Genomic DNA, 19,753 nt, shown 5'->3' with positions numbered 1-19,753 from the left:
AGAAGTACTTTAATAAACAGGCCAACGACTGCTTACACATCGTGATTTAGTAATTTAGGTCAATCCCATTCGTAATACCGACTTGATGTTCAAATACCACAAGTTAATTGACCTTTGGTCAGGTCAGTATAAAACACAGCCTTTAATGGCTTCAGAAGTGTAGAACCAAGCCTTCTTCAACATTGGTGCTGCTTGTTTGACCAACGTTTGTTTATGCCACATCACCTAATTTCCATAAGTAATAGTAAACAATTGTGTGTCCTGAAACCAATCCTAGTTACTCAACAACAGCTGCATCATAAAGTGATGGCAGGAAAGCACACCTCATTTATGGACATGTAGTGTAATTGTTTTTTTTTTCCTTTTTGTTCCGGGTAGCACACTCCTTAACAACTGGAAAAGAACCAACATTTGATATCTATATCTATATATATATTTATATATATATACACGACTGTAGGAATTTACTGTAGTAATTTTACAGTACATGTGTTCTGTTATTTAAGGCTGACCATTTTCCTAGACTATTTCATTTTTTAATGATGTGCTGTCAATGTGTTTATTGGCCAGGTCACTTTAGGTTTCGGTTTTGAGTAATCAAATGCAATAGTTGCTGAATGCTTGACACCATTTAATTACTCAAAATTGTGTGCCTTGAACCAAGTAGATTGTGTGTATTGGTAAAGTTCAAACCAACATTGTCAGAATGTCAATCTTGGTCACCCTGAAACATATATATTAGTAACAGTATAGCTGTTAATCTGATTTTGAGTTTTGGAATGTACTGAGAGTCACAATTGTTTTTGTAATATTTACTTATATGAGTATATTTTAGAATGCCAAGAGCAGCCTCTAGTGTCAAACCTAAACATTACAATGCTTGAGAACAAAGATGCCTGTGGAACCTTCAACAACTCTCAGAAAGTGTCCAATCAATGTTAGAGTCAACCGATGAAAGTAAGCAAAAATAAATAAAACATATTGGGTTTCATATAAATTGTAATATTTATTCAAACAAGTTAAATATTCATCATTTTTTCCACAAGTCATGTGGTCAAACAGAGGAGTGTTTGAATCTGGAGTCTTTCTAGCTTAAGGCCACAGGGTTCATAATTGTAACAGCACTGTTCCTTACAGTAAATATAAAGTGCACTATTGTCCCAACTGATGAAACAGAAAGGAAGATAACAAATAAACTCACAAGTGCAGCTGGGAAACAATGTTTCAAGTGTCCTACAGCTTTTGGATCAGAATAGAAGAAGCGCCACCACCACCGTTACAGATGCCCGCCAGACCATATTGGCCTGACTTCAGATTGTGCACCATGTGACCTACAATTCTGGCTCCAGACATCCTGACAAAAGGAAGACAAGTAAAGCAGTAGTACAGGTAAGTGTTTTTGTTGACGTACTAAAAAAACAAGACAAATGTATTATTTAAAAATGGCTTAACATTTTAACTGTATTTGAAATCGACCTAAGACATAGGTTGAGTATCTTTGGACAACCCTTTGGCTCTTAAATGACTTATATACTCATATCTAACAGCATGACTAACCTTCACAGCATGCACTCCTCTGTAACAGCCTCAGCTGTACCGTATCTTACCCAATTGGATGTCCCAGAGACACGGCACCACCGTTTACGTTGACTTTTGTTGGGTCGATGTCCAACATTTTGATGTTGGCCAGCACGACCACGCTGAAGGCCTCATTGATCTCCCACATGGCGATATCGTCCTTCTTCAAACCTGCTGCATCCAAAACCTGGAACACACACATATGGATGTACATGTTAATTAATAAATTAATATATAAACATCATTAAATAAATATATACATATACATACTGTGCATACATACAGTATAGTTATACATCATGATACTGTACGTCTTGTGTACATACAGTACAAGGACAAGCTCATGATAAATAAAATCAGTGTTTTGACATTTTAGTTTGAGAATGTTGACAGTACAACACACTTCTTGAAAGTTCACTATAAATATGTAACCAAATAGAAAATGCATCACATGCTAGGACTCACCTTTGGTACAGCATACGCAGGAGCAATTGGGAAATCTATGGGTGCAACTGCAGCATCAGCAAAAGCTGTGAGGGAAAATATTAACACATCCTTAAAAAACAGTTTTTATGCGTTTTACCAAGCCAATTTGTAATGCAACAGATTAAAGTTACGTTTTGTATGTCATAGTATGTGGTTAACTTACAGACAATTCTGGCTAAAGGAGTAACGTTGAGTCTTTTAGCAGCATCGGCCGTCATTAAAACTAAAGCAGCAGCTCCATCGTTTAGTGTGCTGGCATTGGCTGCTGTCACTGTGCCTAATAATAAGATAACAAAAAAAAGGAGAAGTGCAGGTTAGATGTCATTATTGATTGCAATTATTTTTGATTTGAGTTTAGTATGAAACATTTCTCACAAACGTCACTCAGTCACAAGACTTTCAAAATAAAGTACTGCTACTGTATCTGCAGAATATTTTTTTGTAGTGACAAAAATATAAGAGCAAACAATATTCACAATAACCCAATAATTACAACATTTCTAAAAGTCAGCAAAACTGGATACACGTGTGCTAACTGGCCAGTCACTGGTCAGGGCCGATTTATCCTAAAAACCTGGTCAATACATACATCTGTGTATTAGTATGAGATGTATTTCCAAATATTCTATATCAACAGGGAAAACTTTACAACATATTTACCATTGTCCTTCTGAAACACTGCCTTTAGTTTGGGGACTTTGCTGAAGTCTACTCTCCTCCACTCCTCATCCTCAGACACCACCACATCAGGTTTGCCTAAAGAAATCAATAACATCCACATTAAGCAGACACTGAGTTAAATGCAAAGACTGTACATTTTAAAATTTCCCAAACTACTTTACCTCTTTGGGGAATGCTGACTGGTACAATCTCCTTGGCCAACACTCCAGACTCATACGCTGCTTTGCTGCGGGAGTATGAACTGATGGCATAAGTGTCTTGCTCCTCTCTGGTGATGTTGCAGTTTTTGGCTGTGTTCTCTGCACAGTTTCCCTATTGAAAAAACAAGCCGAACTTTTAAAGTAATATGAATCCTACGTTTGTTTTGTTTTTTTTTTAGCAAAAAAAGCAAAGCACTGAGCTCGATGATACCATGTGAAATTTGTTGTAGACATCAGTGAGACCATCCTTCACAATGAGGTCTTCAATCCTTACTCCCCCATAGCTTGGGGTCTCTCTGGCCATAACATAAGGGACATTTGACATGCTCTCCATTCCCCCTGCCACCATGACATCCTAAAATAAAAAAACCCAATAATAATTACAATAAAAACAAACATACAAAACACACGAAAATACTTTAATTCATGTTCTTATTTTTACAATATCTGATACTTCTTGTTACAATGCAACATGTCCAGGGCTAGAATGTGGCTAAAAAGGTGTCACCAGGCAGACATTATGAGAACAGCTGGCAACAAAGACATCAGAAGTTGCTGACTGTCCATTTTGGTTTTCTGTGTTACTCTAGCACAGCCGTTCCTAAACATTTGGTCACCCAGCCCCTTCTATATCACAACCAGTTTGACACACCCTTATACTTTCTTCTAAAGAACACACAAATCTACAATTTTGATTAATAAGTGCTGAGATTGTCCTGTTCACTGGTGATACAGCTGTATTACAACACAACACAACAAACAATCTAAGTGCTAGATAAGGCCATTTATTTCATATAATATAAAAACACCAGACACAGTGCTAAAGTCTATTCATACTGATAATATACCTGATGTCCACACATTAGACTCTGGGCTGCCATCATGATAGACTTCATCCCAGAGGCACAGACTTTGTTGATGGTTGTTGCTGGAGTGCTAAGGGTCAAGCCTTGAGATTAAAAAAAAAAAAACCCCAAAGTTTGCCTTTATTTATCATTATTAAATAATATAATTATTGACTGTTTTAACTTTCTTTTAACTTTAAGACTTGGGTTTTTGCTCTTAAGGCATACATTTTTGGGAAAGTGTAATAAATGTTGTAACTTCAAAAAAAACATTTTTGTTCTCAGAAAATTTTGAGGACACACCTGCACCAAGCAGAGCTTGTCTTGTAGGAGCCTGTCCTTCTCCTGCCTGAAGCACGTTGCCCATAAAGACCTCCTTCACCTCCTCGGGAGCGATTCCTAGACACAAGAATAAATTAATGAAGACAAAGTCAACATAAAAAGATGCAAATGTTCCCATCGAGATGCTTTTATTTTCTTCATGTTCCTGTTGCGGGGAACATGACAGGAGATAAATAAATCTACAAACAAGTGTCTTGTAATAATCTCCTACAATGTGTTTAATTATTAAGTACAGTTTCAAAAGACAAAGGTGCAGATTTGGTTCTAACTTTTTAAACCTCCAAGCAATAGCGATTAAATACTTTTACATAATTACATACATAATTACACTGACCCATTCTCTACACACCTGCTCTGTCAATTGCACCTTTGATGGCAATGGAGCCCAGTTTGGTGGCTGGTACTGCTGTCAGGCTGCCTTTGAATGAGCCCATTGGAGTGCGGGCTGCACTGACGATGACAACTTCCTGAAATTACATGATTGGGTGAATATTCAAGTCTAAAAATCTGTATTAAAATGTGGAACGTAAGGATGGAAGTACTGTGAAAGTAAACACCATACTTACATTAAGAGATGGCCGAGATGTGTAGGTTCTTGACAAGTATTTGTGAGACTGGAAAAAGACAGAACGACAGGAACGTCTCGTGAATGACAACGTGTCTATACAGTATCTGCTGGTCTTGTCATTTATAGTGACAACACAAGACTATAGTGATGAATTAGTTTTAGTTATTTCATTGGTACCAGTTGCTACAGGAGCAGATACTCCACATAGTAACGTCTGGTATTTAGTTTTTAATGACCGTTCTTGTTAAAAACACTCATTTTGCTAGTGGCTGTATTCACACAGAGCGAGAGAGAGGGAGCAAAATGGAGAGAAAGTATTAGTTGCTTTAAAAATGCAATGAAATCAAATCATTATAATTTTGAAAGACAACTACATTTTCTGTCAAAGCGAAAAAGTTACACTGACCGTTTTCATTCATTAGTTAAACATAAACCATTTTAAAACTTGATAGAATTAAAAACAAGGTCGTATGTTATTAGCTAATAATATAGCGAACAGGGGGTGCTTTGAACTTTAGCTTAGGCTAGGTGATTTGTTTTGGTTGTAACGGCGTGCACATCTGCTCGTGTGTCCAAATATTAGTAGGTTTCTAATGACTTCATCACCTGCAGCGGTGACCTGTGAGAACCACGGTCACTTACTATATAATGGTCAAGGGCACACAGCGCTTAAATGAACAAGGCTAGCAACGGCTACATTTAGCCTTTCGCTGCATTAAAATGCACAACCAGGGCGGACAATGACATTGTTTCACACCTACACTTACCAGGCGTGTATAGATTTGACGATGCATTGTTAAAAGTCCGCTGGAGGACATTTTGGATACGCAGATGTCTTATACCGACTCAACACGTACGAACCTACTTCAGTTACAGGCATGCAACGCAGGAATAAACACAGCAGCCAATCACCGTGAGGTGTGCGTCCGGCTGTGACGTCAACGCGGCTGCTGCATCTTGGTCAATGTTGTTTTGTAACAGGAAAGTTGGCCTTGTCGTTCGTATCCTAACAGTGACATGTTAACATTTGTTTTATTACTTTTACCATTTACTCGTAAAGTCAGTTTTTTAGTTGTACTGTCACTTAACTATTACAGTTGTTTATTGTCATTTGTCTCATGTCCAAAAGTCCTACGCAGCACCGCCATCTTCTTGTTTGCAGTGTCACATTTTGCTGAATAAAGGTAAAATACTGAAGTCTTTAGCAAAGGTTTGTTTGGATGAGAAGTCTCTGTATTATTTATTAAAATTATATATTTTACACAACAGCATTGGTGTACACATACAACAGCAATCAGGTGATCCTGAACACGTTTGTGTGAGCCATTAGAAACCCCACATCAGTCGACCTCTGTCTGTTTTCTATAACACGTTTTAAAATTATCTGAATTGGCAACAGATATTGAATATATTTCACTGTAAATAACATTAATAATAGTAATGTACTAACTCAATTAACTCAATTTTTGCTAAAAAGATCATATGAAAAGCCCACGCACCAGAGCAAATGAATGGCGGGTAAAACAATTTTAAAGTTGACATTTATGAAGAAGAATTTAAATGTCTGTTAAATGTTTAACGTTTATTCAGCATATTAAGTCTGAAGAGGAGCAATTACCATAAAAATAAACAATGTTTGCCTACAGCTTTAAAAAAAAAATCTGGCATTCTTTATTTTTATTGCCCACCAGTTAATTCCCTAACAGTTTCCTGTGAAAAGCTAAACTAAAGAAACGAGCCAGTGTGTTTTTGGAGACTATTGTGTGTGTATTGTTTTCAATGTTTCCTCAGTCACAATCCATCCATTCGTAGTTGTAGAGAGTGCGAACACTTCTTCTCTGCCCGTAGTCGTACTCTGTCTGTTTGGATCCATGGGTAAAGTACAGATATCCTGAAGAACAAGCATCACAGTATTGATATCAGGCACAGCAGGAAGCTAATCTTACATCTGATAAACTGTTAAGTTTCAACGCACCGTTGTTCTCAAACGCAGAATCCACCCGATATCCAATCCCAGGGATCTCTACCTTGATGAATCTTGGGGACGTGAAATCCATTCTGTGCGTTTCCTCATTGTAGCTGCATGGGACATTAAAGTTAATTACAAGTGAATACAGCTATTACTTTTCTTTGCTCATGACTTTTCACACTCAACCACTCACCTCCAGAATCTGTTTTCCTGAAAGAACAGAGTTCTTCCTGTAGATGGAACGTACACAGCAGCATCTATCTTGGTGACATATGAGGGGAAACCAAAGTCACTGATTGGTTTGGGATAACCTGGTAGAACCATGTTTCCACTGACTCCCCAGTAATGGTCCCCTGTGAAATCACAGATAATAGTAGTGAGTAGTGTTTAAGGTAACCTGATGGCATTTTAGTAAAAAAGTAAAAAAAAAAAAAAAGTAAATATTTACCTTGAAAGAAGAAAGCAGTGTTTTCTTTTGTGTCCACATAAACGGCATCAACTTTGCTGATTCCAGGCCAGACAGAATCAATTGTATGCTCAGAGATGCCCTGCCAGGAGCTGCTCTTCTCCCAGAAATGTCTGGCAATTACAGAACAGCCATTACGTCAAGTTCTTAGCCTTAATTTGTTGCCTCTAAATTAGAGCAGTCCCAGCTAACACCACGGTAATGAGCTAATAAAAAGCTGAAACAAACAGACTATAAAAGTCAAAATAATATTACAGGGTAAAGTCACACCAGAACACTGAGTTTAAAATAAAAATAACATCAGAAATACATTTTGCTGGGTTTTTCTACTGCAGTTGTTCACAACGTGTGGGGCGGAGCCCTCCAATGGGCCATAGATATATTTTCTGGGGGTATGGGTCCTATCTACAAAAGTAGGAGTCTGCAGAAAAAGTCTGGGAGCCAACCCTATTCATGTGGATTTAGGAAGCATTGAACAAATGCCTCACCCATCTTTGAAGAAGTAAATACTACTCTCAATGGAAGCTGCCGCGTCAAAAGCCAGGTCTCTACTGCATCTTCCCTGTTGAAGTTCAGAATCCAGATCATACTCAGGGTCTACTGTAGGACGTGGACTTGGTTTTGGGTCAGGAACTGTTGGGACTCTAACACCTTTGAAAATGGGATTTTCAGATGGTTTGAGAAAAAATGTTTTTTTGTTTTTTGTTATATTGTTGATTACAACGACTGACTCCGACTCTGACCATATAATCGTTGTAATCCCAGTCTATCGTCATCAGGCAGCTGATATCCATCAGTGTCCACATATGTATAGGTGGGATACATCAGCGCTGACTCAACATTAGAGTGGGCCATTCCCAGCGCGTGACCAAACTCATGAGCTGCCACCAAGAACAGATTATATCCTGCGTAGACAGAACAATCCAATACAGTAACTGTGGGTAGAAAACTGTAATATTATTTAAATTTGACCAGTTTGTTAATATATCACCACCTTCTGAAGACACAGTCCAGTTTTCATCTTCATCAAAGTGGGTGTCGCCTCCGATGCCTTTTCCAGGGGCGAATGCGTGAGCCAACACCCCGCCCTCCCCATCAAATGGAGCAAAATCTCCATGATCTGGAATGAAGAAAAAAGTTAAATCATCATCGCCGAAGGACTGTGGCAGCATCACATACAGTATGTCAACTACCTTTAGTTTTAAAATTGATCAAGATGTCAGCGGTGCCACTGTCAATCTTCCTAAAATCTAGAGGGATGACGTCACTGTAAACCTTCAGAGCCTTGGCTATGGAGGAATCCACGTCTTCTTGACTCAAGTCTGGTGTGTAGTTATTTATCCTGTATGTGGTGTGAAAGTAAAAGGTTGTTTAGACTAAAGGTTGATGATGTTAAATTGAACTCCAACCATGACCTGACACAGTACCTGTACGTGATCACAGACTTGTCCCACTTTGGTTGATTTTGGAAGTAGCCGTATCTGGCCCTGTCTGTGAAGCCACAGCGGGGCCGACCCATTACTTCCAGTGTGGAGGCATCCAGCTGCCCCGTCACCTCTAGGCCAAAAAACTCCTGCATTCTTTTCAGAGTATCTTCAAAGGAGTCGAGGGAGCCACGCCACCTGGTGTTCGGTGCACTCACACCGATGTAAGAGTAAAACTGAGACAGATATTCCTGAAAGATAATAATAACAGAAATAATTAGAAGTATATGTTTTATATTTGTATCCTTATATGCATGTAATCAAATATATTTTATTAACTTTAAATTTTAGATTACGCTTTTTTAAAAATTTGATCAGTTTGCACATAAGATATTTGATTTAATTCTCCGGGCAATATACATATTTAAATATCTGGTGTTGTTTTTATCTGGTGGGACACCAACTTAGTAACTATGTTTTTCAGCATGGGGTCAGGACGCCATTAAATCTTAAGTAGAAGATTTGGGTCAGCGGTATAGTGGTTTTTATGGATTCTGTATTGTTATTGTTATTAATATATTATTCTATTTTATAGATTGTTTTTCCACACCTGTTCAATGAAGCAATACAAGTCTGTCTTGCTCAAAACTCCTGCTTCTACGTAACAGATTTTGAACAATTTTTAAAGTATATATATATATTTTAAGTATATGTATATATATATATATATATATATATATATATATATATATATATATATGGGGCAGTGGTGGCTCAGTGGTGACTCAGGTTTGAGTCCACCAGCTGCCAAGTTACCACTGAGGTGCTCTTAGCATGGCACCGTCCCCACACACTGCTCCCCAGGCCAGAGGTCAGAGGTCACATTTGGTTGTGTGCAGTGGTGTGCTGTGTCACAATGACAAGGAGTTCACTTTCCTTCCTTTTGTTCAACCTTAAAATAAACAAACTCCCTTGAAAACAACCTGTATACAATCACTTGCATCCACATGTATGAACCTGTAACTCTCTCCACAGCATAAAACCACACCCATTCTCATCAGCAATGACAATGAGGAGACTCCCATCAACCCTGAAGTAGGACTGTACTGACACTTTTTGTCAAGTTCCGTCACGTTGCCTTACAACGTGAGTCGTGACAGAACTTGATCTCACAGCACAATCACCATACATGTAATCATGTGATGTATATGCAATGACTTTGGAAACACTGTTAAATCTGTGTGTCTTTTTTTAAAAAAAAAGTAAAATTCTGTTAAGCTGGAAGAACCACCTCAAAATCTTGGGCTTTACCTGGGCTTTATGCACGTCCTCTTGCAGGGGCGAAATGGTGGGTGCAGCTCCGCAGAGTGCAACCAACGTGATCATCACAAGCATTGCACCTTCCATGGCTCCTTCTCACTCGGCTGAGAAACCACTCCGGGTACTACAGGTATTCCCTCAGTAGCCTCCGCTCAGACACTGAGCTGGAACGTGCTTGATTTGTTATATCATGGAACTGTGTATTTGAAGGTTTGCATAAAAGGGCAGTTAAGGGTACATGATGGGGCAACAAAACATTCCTGCGATTGTCTGAACAGGTCTGCAACAACATCAACTGGAAACCAAAAATCTGCACTGATGATAGAGAAGGAGATGAAGGGCAGAAAAAATAAGAAAGGGCACGTATGAACAGGAGTCTAATCAAAAACTGTATCGCCAGAAAGACAAGAGAGGACACGAGTTTACATCGGATGATTCCATGTGTTGTTTTGGGTACTGTGTTGCTTTTTCCACAAAACTGCAGTGCATTTCTGTGTTAAACTCCCCTAATCAATGTAAGTTTGGGTGGTTAAAACAAGTGAAGAAGCCTGAAGAGGAAGCTGGATCCTGAACACTTAACAATATTTTTCACCAGATTGGATTTACACATCTGTTTGACGAGCCCAAATGTTTTTATCTTGTTGGTTTGGCTTAGGGCTTTTATCCAAGGTGTCTGGTTTGTTTTTTTAAATCAGTGTTTTCCAAACTTTTCTGTTTTAGTTTACTCAGAGTGTGAAACATGGGTCTGTTTAGTTGAACTGAAGACAGGAATTGAAGAAAGATACATACCATGAAGTATAACAGCTCTGAGTCGCCTTCTTTTTTCTTTCTTTTTTTTGATTTTATAGCCACGTTTTTTTTTTTTTTGATTTTATAGCCAGTTTCTGCCACCTAGTGATTAAATATTTAATGGTTCTGCCTGTCACTGTTGCACAGAAAAACAAATTATTTACATTAAATAATTAATACATTGTAGACCAATTACAGTAAAAAGATTCAGTGGCAAATCACTTCCTGTTTAGTCTCTGAAATTGACTAGAAAGGAGACGTGGGACATAAAGATAAAAATATTTATTCAAATACTTGGAATAATAATGGAATACAGTGCCTTTAGAGTTCATGGAATTATACATTTTAAAGGATATTACACAAGCCTATATAAATATATTTATGTTTTAATACTGTTACTTTTACATTCCCTCCCATCCCATGTGAAAGTCTCTTTCACCAACCCTTGACAGCAACAATGTTAGAAGTTAGTGCAGCGCAGGAAGTAGGCGTTCCTCAGCACACGGTACAACCTGCCAGACCTCAGGTCGTACTCAAACATGTAGGGTCCACTGTAGATATAGGTGAAACCTGGAGAAAACACAAGAAGCGTTAAGTTTGTGTTAATGCTGTCAGGGTCACGATTAGGGTTAGAAATGATTGATCACATCTTATTTTGATTGTTTTTTCTAGCAAAACATTTTTAATCCCTTTTAACATTTTGAATGTATGATTTTAGTTGTTACTAGTGAAGTAACATTGCTCTCACTTCTGTACTGGAAGGCTGCAGTCACTTTGGAGTTTAGTCCAAAGAAGGTCTGATCAACACGTTTGGGGTAACCCTGGTCCATGGCCCGTCTGGCCTCATCGTAACTGAAGGACACAGAGAGTACATTATATTCAATCTACTTGTTTATGAAGCCTCAATGGTGAGATATTAAACTGTCGTACATACCTGTAATAGTAATCCCCTGAGAAGAGAAGAATCTTTCCAGATTGTACGTCATTTAGGGCCGCATCGATTTTCCTAACACTTCTTGGCAAACCAAAAGTGGTTAGTTTTTTCGGATAGCCTCTCTTTGGAGTATAGCCACTGAACGCCCACACTCTGCGACCTGTGTGGATGACATCATAAGTAAAACTACAACAACAACAAAAAAAACTCTACACAATAATACAGTAGTTATTCTCCGTACCTTTGAAGAAATAGATCTTGTCTGAATGCCTGCTCTCAAACGCAGCATCAATATTGACTGGTGCAGTGGGCCAGAAACTTGTGATGAGGCTCTGCTGTGGTGTCCTGCTGTTGGGTAAGCTGCGCCAGAAGAAGCTGAGAACAAAGGCCAGGTTTTCATGTTGAAACATTTGTCTCACAGAATTTTGATACTCACTTTTTAAAGTTGACTGCATTTGATACCTGTCTTTGAAGAAGAACATCTCTCCTCGCAGGGTAGTGACGGCGTCTAACACCATGGTCGAGTCACAGGCGTCAGGGGTGGAAGGAGGCAGAGGAACAACCACAGATGGATCTTTGTCTGGATTTGGACCTGGTGTTGGACAAACATAACAGTTAGCTCTACACAGTTAAGGCAAAGGACGTGCAACCTTCAGCAACTTGACTGGTACTGACCGTAGAGAGACTGGATGCCATTGACATCGTCTTTGGGTAACACAAATGTTTCAGGGTTTCTGTATGTATACGTCGGGTACATCAGAGCGCCAGGGTCATCCGAATGAGACAAGCCCAGAGAGTGACCAAACTCGTGAGCAGCGACCATGAAGAGGACGTAGCCTGTTCGACAGAAAACAGAAAAGTCACATGATGTGTCAAAAATGAGTTGTGTAAAATATCTGTCCAGGCATCACAAACAACAAACTCACCTGAATTGGAGCGGAAGGTGAAGGTCTCATCTTCGTCAAAATGGGCGTCTCCTCCGATACCACTAGAAGGAGCAAAGGCATGAGCCAGAGTGCCGTCACGACCATCAAAGGGGTAATAATCACCGTGTGCTGTGCAGGAACGTATGAAAAAAAAAGTTACTCCGTGCAGGAACGTATGAAAAAAAAAGTTAAAAAAAAGTAGGGTATAAATTTCCCTTCAAATAAATATAACTAATATCGCTGTTTGAACTTAATCTCATTTACTGCAAATATACTGATGTGTAGGCCTAGACCGCTAGGGGATTCCTTACACAGTTGTGCATTGAGCATTCTCTTTCCTCTTTTTCTCTCTCTCTCTTTCTTCTCTTCTTATTTCTTATTGCACATTACATTGAATTTTTACATAAATGCTGACTTTAAACTCATCGTGTTCATAAAATGATTTTCAGTATTTGAATTGTACTGTCGTTGTACTGTTTTGTTGGTTTTTTTCCTCCATTTTTTCCTTCTGTAGGCCTATTTTTGATCCCCCTTCCTTTCTTTCTTTTTTCTTCTTTCCTCTTTATATAATGTTGAGATAAGATGACAGCTCATGTTCTTTAAAGTACAACAAAAACATGTTTGGTCACATTTGGGCCCATGAATCTTAGTTGTGGAGACAGAAAAGAAACATTTTAACGCTGCTGCAACCTTCATTACAGTGTGGAACAGTGGCTCCAGGCACTGACATGCCACTGTGGAATAACTCTTTTGGTTTGAGGGTGTTGAACGATGCATGCAGGTGTATAGAAATTTTGAATAATAGTTCTTTACAAGTAGAAATAAGGGATTGTTTGCATTTCAGTGCAAGTTGTTTGGTGTACAGAAGATGAAGAAATATGATGGCGTTTCTAACCCTTTTATAGTTTCATGTTATTGCTGCTAAAGTAATGTTGAGAATATAGGAAAAATGGTAAAGAATGACTTAATTTAATTCGAGTATTTACAACACCACTGTTAGCTCCATGCTTATAGTACCTTGGCGTCCAAAAGAGATCATGATGTCAGCGGTGCCACTGTAGATCCGTGTGAACCTCAGTGGAGTGACCTTGGCCCAAACCTGCAGTGCTTTCTCTATGGAGCCGTCCACCTCAGACCTGGACATGTCAGGCGTGTAGTTCTCGATCCTGCAGTGGAGTCAAAGGTTACACCAACATTATCACACATCCACCGCATATCTCACATGCCTTTTCTTCACAGCCGTCACCTGTAGGTCAGGCTGTTCCTCTCCCACTTGAGGTCTCTTCCAAATGTAGAGAAACGGGCGAGGTTGCCATCCGGGACGCCACAGCGGGGCTTCTTCATCATGGCTACGGTGTCGGCGTCCAGTGTCCCAGTGATCTGGAGACCAAAGAACCTTTGCATCTCGGACAACTTTTTGGTGACGGGGTTGATACCTCGTCTGGACGTTGGACCTTTTTCTTCCGTGAGGTTGAAAAATTTCTTTAAGTAGCTCTGTGAAGTTTCACAGGAAATTAAAATTAAAAATAGTAAGGACACAAACTAAAATAAAAAATAATTAAAAAAAAAACCCAAACTCTTACCTCTGCTAGGTTTTCATCCTGCAACGTAATTTCTGGCTGTGGGGCACAGTAAACAGCCACAGCCAGGCTCAGCAGAACACACGCACTGAAGGACCTCATCCTTGTTTGTTGCCTGTCTGCACTGCAGTAAAGCACTTATATAGGCTGAGGAGTGGGCGTCTGAGGAGTGGACGTCTGAGGAGTGGACGTCTGAGGAGTGGGCGTGTTAGGCAACTACCTTTACTCAGTGACTGACTCAGAGAAATATTCCCCTGATGGATTTGCATCCCACGCAAACGTATGTCGACATTGATGGGACACATGATGTGTGATTTTTTCCACAGTTAGAAAAAAAACAAAAAAACAACAACATCTTATAGGAAATAAATAGCCACAATTAAAACCTTTTTTTTTCTGTTGCTCTCAAACACGTCACATCAAACAAGGGCCAAAATAATATAAAATACACAAGAATGGATAAATCACTCAATAAAATAACTGTTAGAAAACAAAGAGCAGGGAAGTTCTTCCTTCCCTGCTCTTTGTTTTATAACAGTCTGCAAAGGATTTGTCATTGTTATCAGTGCTAACTAAGTAGTAGCATCACAGCACATGATTTATACAGTACAGTACATATATATATATATATTATTTGTGGTCCGTAGGGCTAGCTGGAGAGTTCAAACTGATCATTTTTGAACATTTGTAGCGGCCGATGCAGATGTAATTTCCCTCCTCTGGCCTCAGGCTGATGTTCCTGTCAGTAACAGGGTTAAACTGCATCCTCTGGTTGGTGAATGCCGACAAGCTGGGACGTGTCTCTAACAAAGTCCTTGTTGGATCAGTGAAGATCCTCCTGACAGGGCAGAGATTACTGCTACATACCACTGATCTCCAATGTGCAGCTTTACTCAGCGTGGAATCATTTGTTAAGAATATGTTCAGTAACCACGAGGCATAATGTGGTTATTTCTTTTGTAACACTATGTGCTTTTTGGTTAAAATATCATTTCAAGAAAGAGAACGAACGAACACGTCTGTACTGCAATTGATCTGTGCAATTATTGACAGCAAATAGTACATGGTCAGTTCAAGGACTCTAATTAATAATAATTAATAATTGCAAAATGTAATTCTTATGAGCACTTTTATCCAGAATAGGAATTCAGACACAGCACAGATGGTAGTTTGGATGCCAGGACAGTACATCAACAACAACTTTTTTTTTTTTTTTTTTCATTTTCTGTTCCTTTTTTTCTCCTAAACAGCACAATGACAGTCTGGCTGAAAAGCGAGACAACAGCGAGACAACAGTTCCAGTGTCTGGAGTCTTTTATTGGAACCATTATCCAATTAACTTGGTTACTCAGTTACACCCAACTCAAAACGTCTGTATTGAATTCTGTGAAGTAGTTATACGATACGTTATACTACAATACATTAAATAATATATTAAATACCATATACTGAACACGGGCGCACTACGACATGGCAGGTATGAAGTTGTCAATGTTGTGGTAAAGGCTGATTGTCTTTGTCCTGCGTTGCAACTCAAGTGTAATTCCAGTTAATGCCACTAGATGACGGCAGACACATTTTACCTTTGCTGGAGTGGAGCCTGTCGCTCTGCTTTAGTTACAGAAGCTCTTTATTCCAACCAGCAGAATAAAAGCTCCTCTGGTGGCTGGAATGAAGAGCTTTTACTGTATATCAAAGGCCAAAGTACAGGAGGTGAGGTTCTAGAACGAAGATCATTTACATAGCATATATCATTACACTTCAATAACTAACAAAAGCTCTACTGAAAAACACCTACTTGTAATTTAGGGGATAATGAAATGCAGAAGAAGGAATGGGATTTTTAAGAAGTGAGAACTGTTTAAAATTTAAATTTGATAGCATGTTATAATCAGTGGAACAAGGTAGCAGGTATGACCTAAGTGCAGTTCACTCACAGGACACCAAGGCCAGGCAAGAACAATGGAAAAAAAACCCCAGCATACAGAGCATAATCAGGAGCAAGAATCCCGAACACGCAGGATTGTCACAGGCAGTGAAGACATGTAGAACACAGGTCCAGCATACCATCAACAACAAGGAACACATCAGTGATCCAACCAGTGAGGAGAGAGGTATATATAGCCAGGGTACCAGGTGACGCAGGTAAGACTAATGGGCATGGAATCACAAGACACAAGTCACTGCTGGAGAATTTTAAATTATTTTTCATATTTTTTATATATCATATATCGTGTTTGTTTTTGTTGTTTTTCAACATAAATTACAGATCCCATTTAAATATTTTGTTATTCTGATCATTTAAATAATATTTTTTCAATATTAAAATAAAAATTAAAGCAACTAACCACAACATGAACCAAATCTCATGGTTATCATTTGTTGTTCAAACAGCAGAAACACACATTCAGGCTTAAAAAAAGTTTTTTTATTTGCTCATTCATGTTTCATATTTGTACAAAGAGTCGACTTCATCTTTGTCAAGTAAAAACAAACAAAAAAAAAAACGTACACAGCAGGATTGTTTTAACTCAATCTCAATTTAAATAAATCTATGTTGAAATCATGTAACGTAGCACAAGACAAAATGACAAAAATAAAATTAAAGACAAAATAAAACAATATTTAGATTTTATTAAAGATTAAATTATAAGGTGCTTTGGTGTTTGGCCTATTCTATTTCTGCAGGTTCATAATACTGTAAATGTTATACTGTCACCTGTCACGTTGTTCATTTTGACGATTCATCAAAGCTACATTAGGCTGGATAAAAAACAAACAGCTTCTAGTTGGAGGTGCAGGGCAGGAAGTAGTTGTTTCCGAGCACACGGAACATGGTCCCAGACTCCAGGTCATACTCATGCATGCGGTTTCCAGTGTAGATGTAGGTGAAACCTGCACAACACAGATGTTTTGCCATTAAGTTTCATTGAAGAACTCAAGAAGAAAATTCAAATGTTTTCAGGAGAAAAATATGAACAAGTTCCACTCACTACTGTGTTGATGAGCTGCAGTCACTGTGCCGGACAGTCCAGTGAAGGTTTCACTGACTCGCTTAGGGAACCCTTTATCCATGGTCTTTTTTGTTTCATCGTATCTAAAGAAACAGAGGCAACAATCAGACTGATTTGTCCTTTATTAATCTTTATCTGTCTGTAATTGGAATCGTCATTACCTATAGTACATGTCGCCAACAAAGAACAAAGTTTTCTGGGATGCTTCGTCGTACATAGCGCCGTCAACTTTCTTTACGGTTTCAGGAAAACCAAAACTGGAGATGGACTTAGGGAAGCCTCTTGCTAGGTCGTAAGCACTGTAAGCCCACACTCTGTGACCTGCCGACAGAAGGACGTCAGAGGGTTTTAAGTAAAGCGAAAAAGTCTAGACTAGAAATGATGTGACGCTAGACACGAAAACGTACCTTTAAACAACATGAGCAGATCAGATTGTTGGTTTTCATATGCAGCATCAATGTCTTCAGGGGCATCCTGCCAGAAGGTTTGGATCAGAGTCTGCTGAGGTTTGTAGCTTTGAGGGAAGTTACGCCACATGAACCTGAGAAAATGAAGTTCAGTTTGAACATGCTCTTTTTAACTGAATCCCGACATCAGCAGTCGTGTCAGCAGTCAAGGTCTCCAATACCTGCCCTTGAAGAAAAGCATCTCTCCTCTCAGAGAGGCAACAGCATCCAAAACCAGGTTTGGGTCGCAGGCATTAGGAGTGACAGGACCAACCGGCTTAGGTCCTGGCGTCTCATCAGGGTTGGGGCCTGTTGGTTAAAGGAAACTAGAATAGTAATTATTATGAAAAGGAAAAACCAAGACAATAAGTTAGGGATGTCCATAGTATCAGTCTGCCGATATTAGACACGATGAAATGTGTACTCTCCCTTTAACCCAAATATATTTCGGTATTGATTGATATTTGAATCAGAAATGAAGTGTTTGGACAATATCGGATCGGATTGCAGATTGGATATCAGCGGAATATATAATATATATATATATATATAATATCGGAAGTGGCTTCAGCGAGGATCCAGTCGAAGTGTACTCACCATACAGAGACTGGATGCCATCGACGTCATCACGGGGCAGAGTGAAGGCATCGGGGTTTATGTATGTGTATGTTGGGTACATCAGAGCGCCAGGGTCCTCAGAGTGAGACAAGCCCAGAGAGTGACCAAACTCATGGGCGGCTACAATGAACAGGACATAACCTGTGGACCATAAGAAAACAAAGAGTGGTTGGAGCTCTGTTAAAGCCAGGTTCAAGTCCTTTGGGAAATCACAAACACAAACACAAACTCACCTGCATTAGAGTGGAAAGTGAAGGTCTCATCCTCATCAAAATGAGCGTCTCCTCCCATGTTGGGACCAGGAGGGTAGGCATGAGCCAGTTGACCATCAGGACCATCAAAGGGGGATAGGTCTCCATGATCTGTTGAACCAAAGTTTATTTATGTGACTCATCAATTTCATTTTTTATTGCAGAAATCGTATATGTAATACATAGAAGTGCAACTGTGAGAGACAAAGAGTTTTGCTCACATCTTCGTCCAAAAGAGATCATGATGTCAGCGGTGCCACTGTAGAGCCGTGTGAACCTCAGTGGAGTGACCTTGGCCCAAACCTGCAGCGCTCTTTCTATGGAGTCGTCCACCTCAGACGTGGACATGTCAGGTGTGTAGTTCTCGATCCTGTGGCCAAGAAAAAAAATATATATAAAAAAGTTGAGTGGCTATTCCATCCTGCATTATTCATCTACACAGCAAATGATATGCTTTCGTCAAGTCACCTGTAGGTGAGGCTGTTCGTCCTCCACTTAAAGGCGTGACCAGTTATGCTGTAACCGCTAGGTTGTATGTCTGGAACACCACAGCGAGGTTTCTTCATCATGGCGATGGTGTCAGAGTCCAGTGTTCTGGTGACCTGGAGATGAAAGAACCTCTGCATCTCAGCCAGTTTCTGCTCCTTCAGGCTCAGCCCTGTTCTGAAGACCGCTCCAGTTTCCTCGGTCAGGTTGTAAAACCTTTTCAAGTAGTTCTGCAGAAGAGAGCTTCAGTTAGTCAACTGCACCCATTTCACCAATACGTTTCTCTCAAGTGAAACTTGAAAATTCAAAAGATTCAAAGCTGACATAAGGATACACACCTCTGCCAAGCTCTCGTCTTGGTCCTCTTCCTCGAATAATGGTGCACAGTAACCTGTGAGCGCCAGGCTCAGTAGAATGCTCAGGTGGAGAGTCTTCATGGTTCCTGGTTGATCATCAAATGTGTCCCTGCTCTGCTGAAGGCTGCTGTTTTATAGAAGCACGGTTGAAGGTGTTGAGAAACCTAGTGATGGAGTGGCTTACTCAGGGACGCCCTATATGGGCAAAAGAGGAAGTTGTACTTTGATTGCTCATCATCTGAAAAACGTTTCACACACTGCACCCATTAAAAATGTGTCACATATGTGAGTGTGTGTGTTGATAATATATACACATTTGAACCCACGTCCAAATGTGATCTCTTCAATTAGAGATTTAATTCAAAATGTCAGTTAAAAAGATTCATTTGTAGCCTTAACTCAAGAAAAAATGTTCCAGTTCACAAAGACTGAACATTTGTAGCCTTAACTCAAGAAAAAATGTATTTCCAGCTC

At 39.4% G+C, this 19,753-nt stretch overlaps 4 protein-coding genes across 4 annotated transcripts; all 4 read right to left on the bottom strand.

Moving 5' to 3' along the window:
• Window positions 1–983: 983 nt before the first annotated feature.
• Window positions 984–5,624, bottom strand: acat1 (acetyl-CoA acetyltransferase 1). The gene is made up of 12 exons (XM_008332246.3): window positions 5,468–5,624; window positions 4,699–4,746; window positions 4,482–4,599; window positions 4,094–4,189; window positions 3,794–3,894; window positions 3,157–3,300; window positions 2,907–3,057; window positions 2,725–2,820; window positions 2,228–2,341; window positions 2,044–2,108; window positions 1,608–1,765; window positions 984–1,354 (listed from the first exon to the last, which is right to left on the bottom strand). The coding sequence occupies exons 1-12, from the start codon at window positions 5,516–5,518 to the stop codon at window positions 1,234–1,236; spliced, it is 1,263 nt and encodes a 420-aa protein (XP_008330468.1). The 5' UTR covers window positions 5,519–5,624; the 3' UTR covers window positions 984–1,233.
• A 115-nt stretch (window positions 5,625–5,739) lies between these two features.
• mmp30 (matrix metallopeptidase 30) lies at window positions 5,740–10,698 on the bottom strand. Its single transcript, XM_008332245.2, has 10 exons — window positions 9,871–10,698; window positions 8,563–8,810; window positions 8,329–8,477; window positions 8,130–8,255; window positions 7,879–8,040; window positions 7,624–7,786; window positions 7,118–7,248; window positions 6,863–7,022; window positions 6,676–6,779; window positions 5,740–6,591 (listed from the first exon to the last, which is right to left on the bottom strand). Exons 1-10 carry the CDS (start codon window positions 9,964–9,966, stop codon window positions 6,488–6,490), a joined length of 1,443 nt encoding a protein of 480 aa, XP_008330467.1. The 5' UTR covers window positions 9,967–10,698; the 3' UTR covers window positions 5,740–6,487.
• Window positions 10,699–10,884: 186 nt separating this feature from the next.
• On the bottom strand, window positions 10,885–15,264 carry LOC103394800 (collagenase 3-like). Its single transcript, XM_008332243.2, has 10 exons — window positions 14,112–15,264; window positions 13,775–14,022; window positions 13,546–13,694; window positions 12,529–12,657; window positions 12,278–12,439; window positions 12,065–12,194; window positions 11,844–11,977; window positions 11,603–11,762; window positions 11,417–11,520; window positions 10,885–11,238 (listed from the first exon to the last, which is right to left on the bottom strand). Exons 1-10 carry the CDS (start codon window positions 14,208–14,210, stop codon window positions 11,129–11,131), a joined length of 1,425 nt encoding a protein of 474 aa, XP_008330465.1. The 5' UTR covers window positions 14,211–15,264; the 3' UTR covers window positions 10,885–11,128.
• A 1,250-nt stretch (window positions 15,265–16,514) lies between these two features.
• On the bottom strand, window positions 16,515–19,421 carry LOC103394801 (collagenase 3-like). Its single transcript, XM_008332244.3, has 10 exons — window positions 19,262–19,421; window positions 18,906–19,153; window positions 18,659–18,807; window positions 18,420–18,548; window positions 18,166–18,327; window positions 17,751–17,877; window positions 17,530–17,663; window positions 17,284–17,443; window positions 17,102–17,205; window positions 16,515–17,003 (listed from the first exon to the last, which is right to left on the bottom strand). The coding sequence occupies exons 1-10, from the start codon at window positions 19,358–19,360 to the stop codon at window positions 16,894–16,896; spliced, it is 1,422 nt and encodes a 473-aa protein (XP_008330466.1). The 5' UTR covers window positions 19,361–19,421; the 3' UTR covers window positions 16,515–16,893.
• Window positions 19,422–19,753: the final 332 nt, after the last annotated feature.

The sequence above is a fragment of the Cynoglossus semilaevis genome, chromosome 19 (genome assembly GCF_000523025.1).
Source record: "Cynoglossus semilaevis isolate Cse_v1.0 chromosome 19, Cse_v1.0, whole genome shotgun sequence".
NCBI classification, from domain to species: Eukaryota; Metazoa; Chordata; class Actinopteri; order Pleuronectiformes; family Cynoglossidae; genus Cynoglossus; species Cynoglossus semilaevis.
Note: the sequence above shows the minus strand (reverse complement) of the source record. Positions and strands in the feature narration are given on the sequence as shown.

Excerpts from the sequence above, each read along its gene's own strand:
- acat1 (XM_008332246.3), bottom strand. The coding sequence starts at position 5,518 with ATGTCCTCCAGCGGACTTTTAACAATGCATCGTCAAATCTATACACGC. Across the intron at positions 4,747-5,467 it reads GTCAAATCTATACACGCCTG|TCTCACAAATACTTGTCAAG; the intron begins GTAAGTGTAGGT and ends GTCTTTTTCCAG. Across the intron at positions 1,355-1,607 it reads TCTCTGGGACATCCAATTGG|GATGTCTGGAGCCAGAATTG; the intron begins GTAAGATACGGT and ends TCCTTTTGTCAG.
- mmp30 (XM_008332245.2), bottom strand. The coding sequence starts at position 9,966 with ATGGAAGGTGCAATGCTTGTGATGATCACGTTGGTTGCACTCTGCGGA. Across the intron at positions 7,249-7,623 it reads ATTTACTTCTTCAAAGATGG|ACATTTCTGGGAGAAGAGCA; the intron begins GTGAGGCATTTG and ends TGTAATTGCCAG. Across the intron at positions 6,780-6,862 it reads CAGGAAAACAGATTCTGGAG|CTACAATGAGGAAACGCACA; the intron begins GTGAGTGGTTGA and ends TGTCCCATGCAG.
- LOC103394800 (XM_008332243.2), bottom strand. The coding sequence starts at position 14,210 with ATGAGGTCCTTCAGTGCGTGTGTTCTGCTGAGCCTGGCTGTGGCTGTT. Across the intron at positions 11,978-12,064 it reads ATGTTCTTCTTCAAAGACAG|CTTCTTCTGGCGCAGCTTAC; the intron begins GTATCAAATGCA and ends CTTTGTTCTCAG. Across the intron at positions 11,521-11,602 it reads TCAGGGGATTACTATTACAG|TTACGATGAGGCCAGACGGG; the intron begins GTATGTACGACA and ends TGTGTCCTTCAG.
- LOC103394801 (XM_008332244.3), bottom strand. The coding sequence starts at position 19,360 with ATGAAGACTCTCCACCTGAGCATTCTACTGAGCCTGGCGCTCACAGGT. Across the intron at positions 18,549-18,658 it reads GATCTCTTTTGGACGAAGAT|ATCATGGAGACCTATCCCCC; the intron begins GTGAGCAAAACT and ends TTGGTTCAACAG. Across the intron at positions 17,206-17,283 it reads GTTGGCGACATGTACTATAG|ATACGATGAAACAAAAAAGA; the intron begins GTAATGACGATT and ends CTGTTTCTTTAG.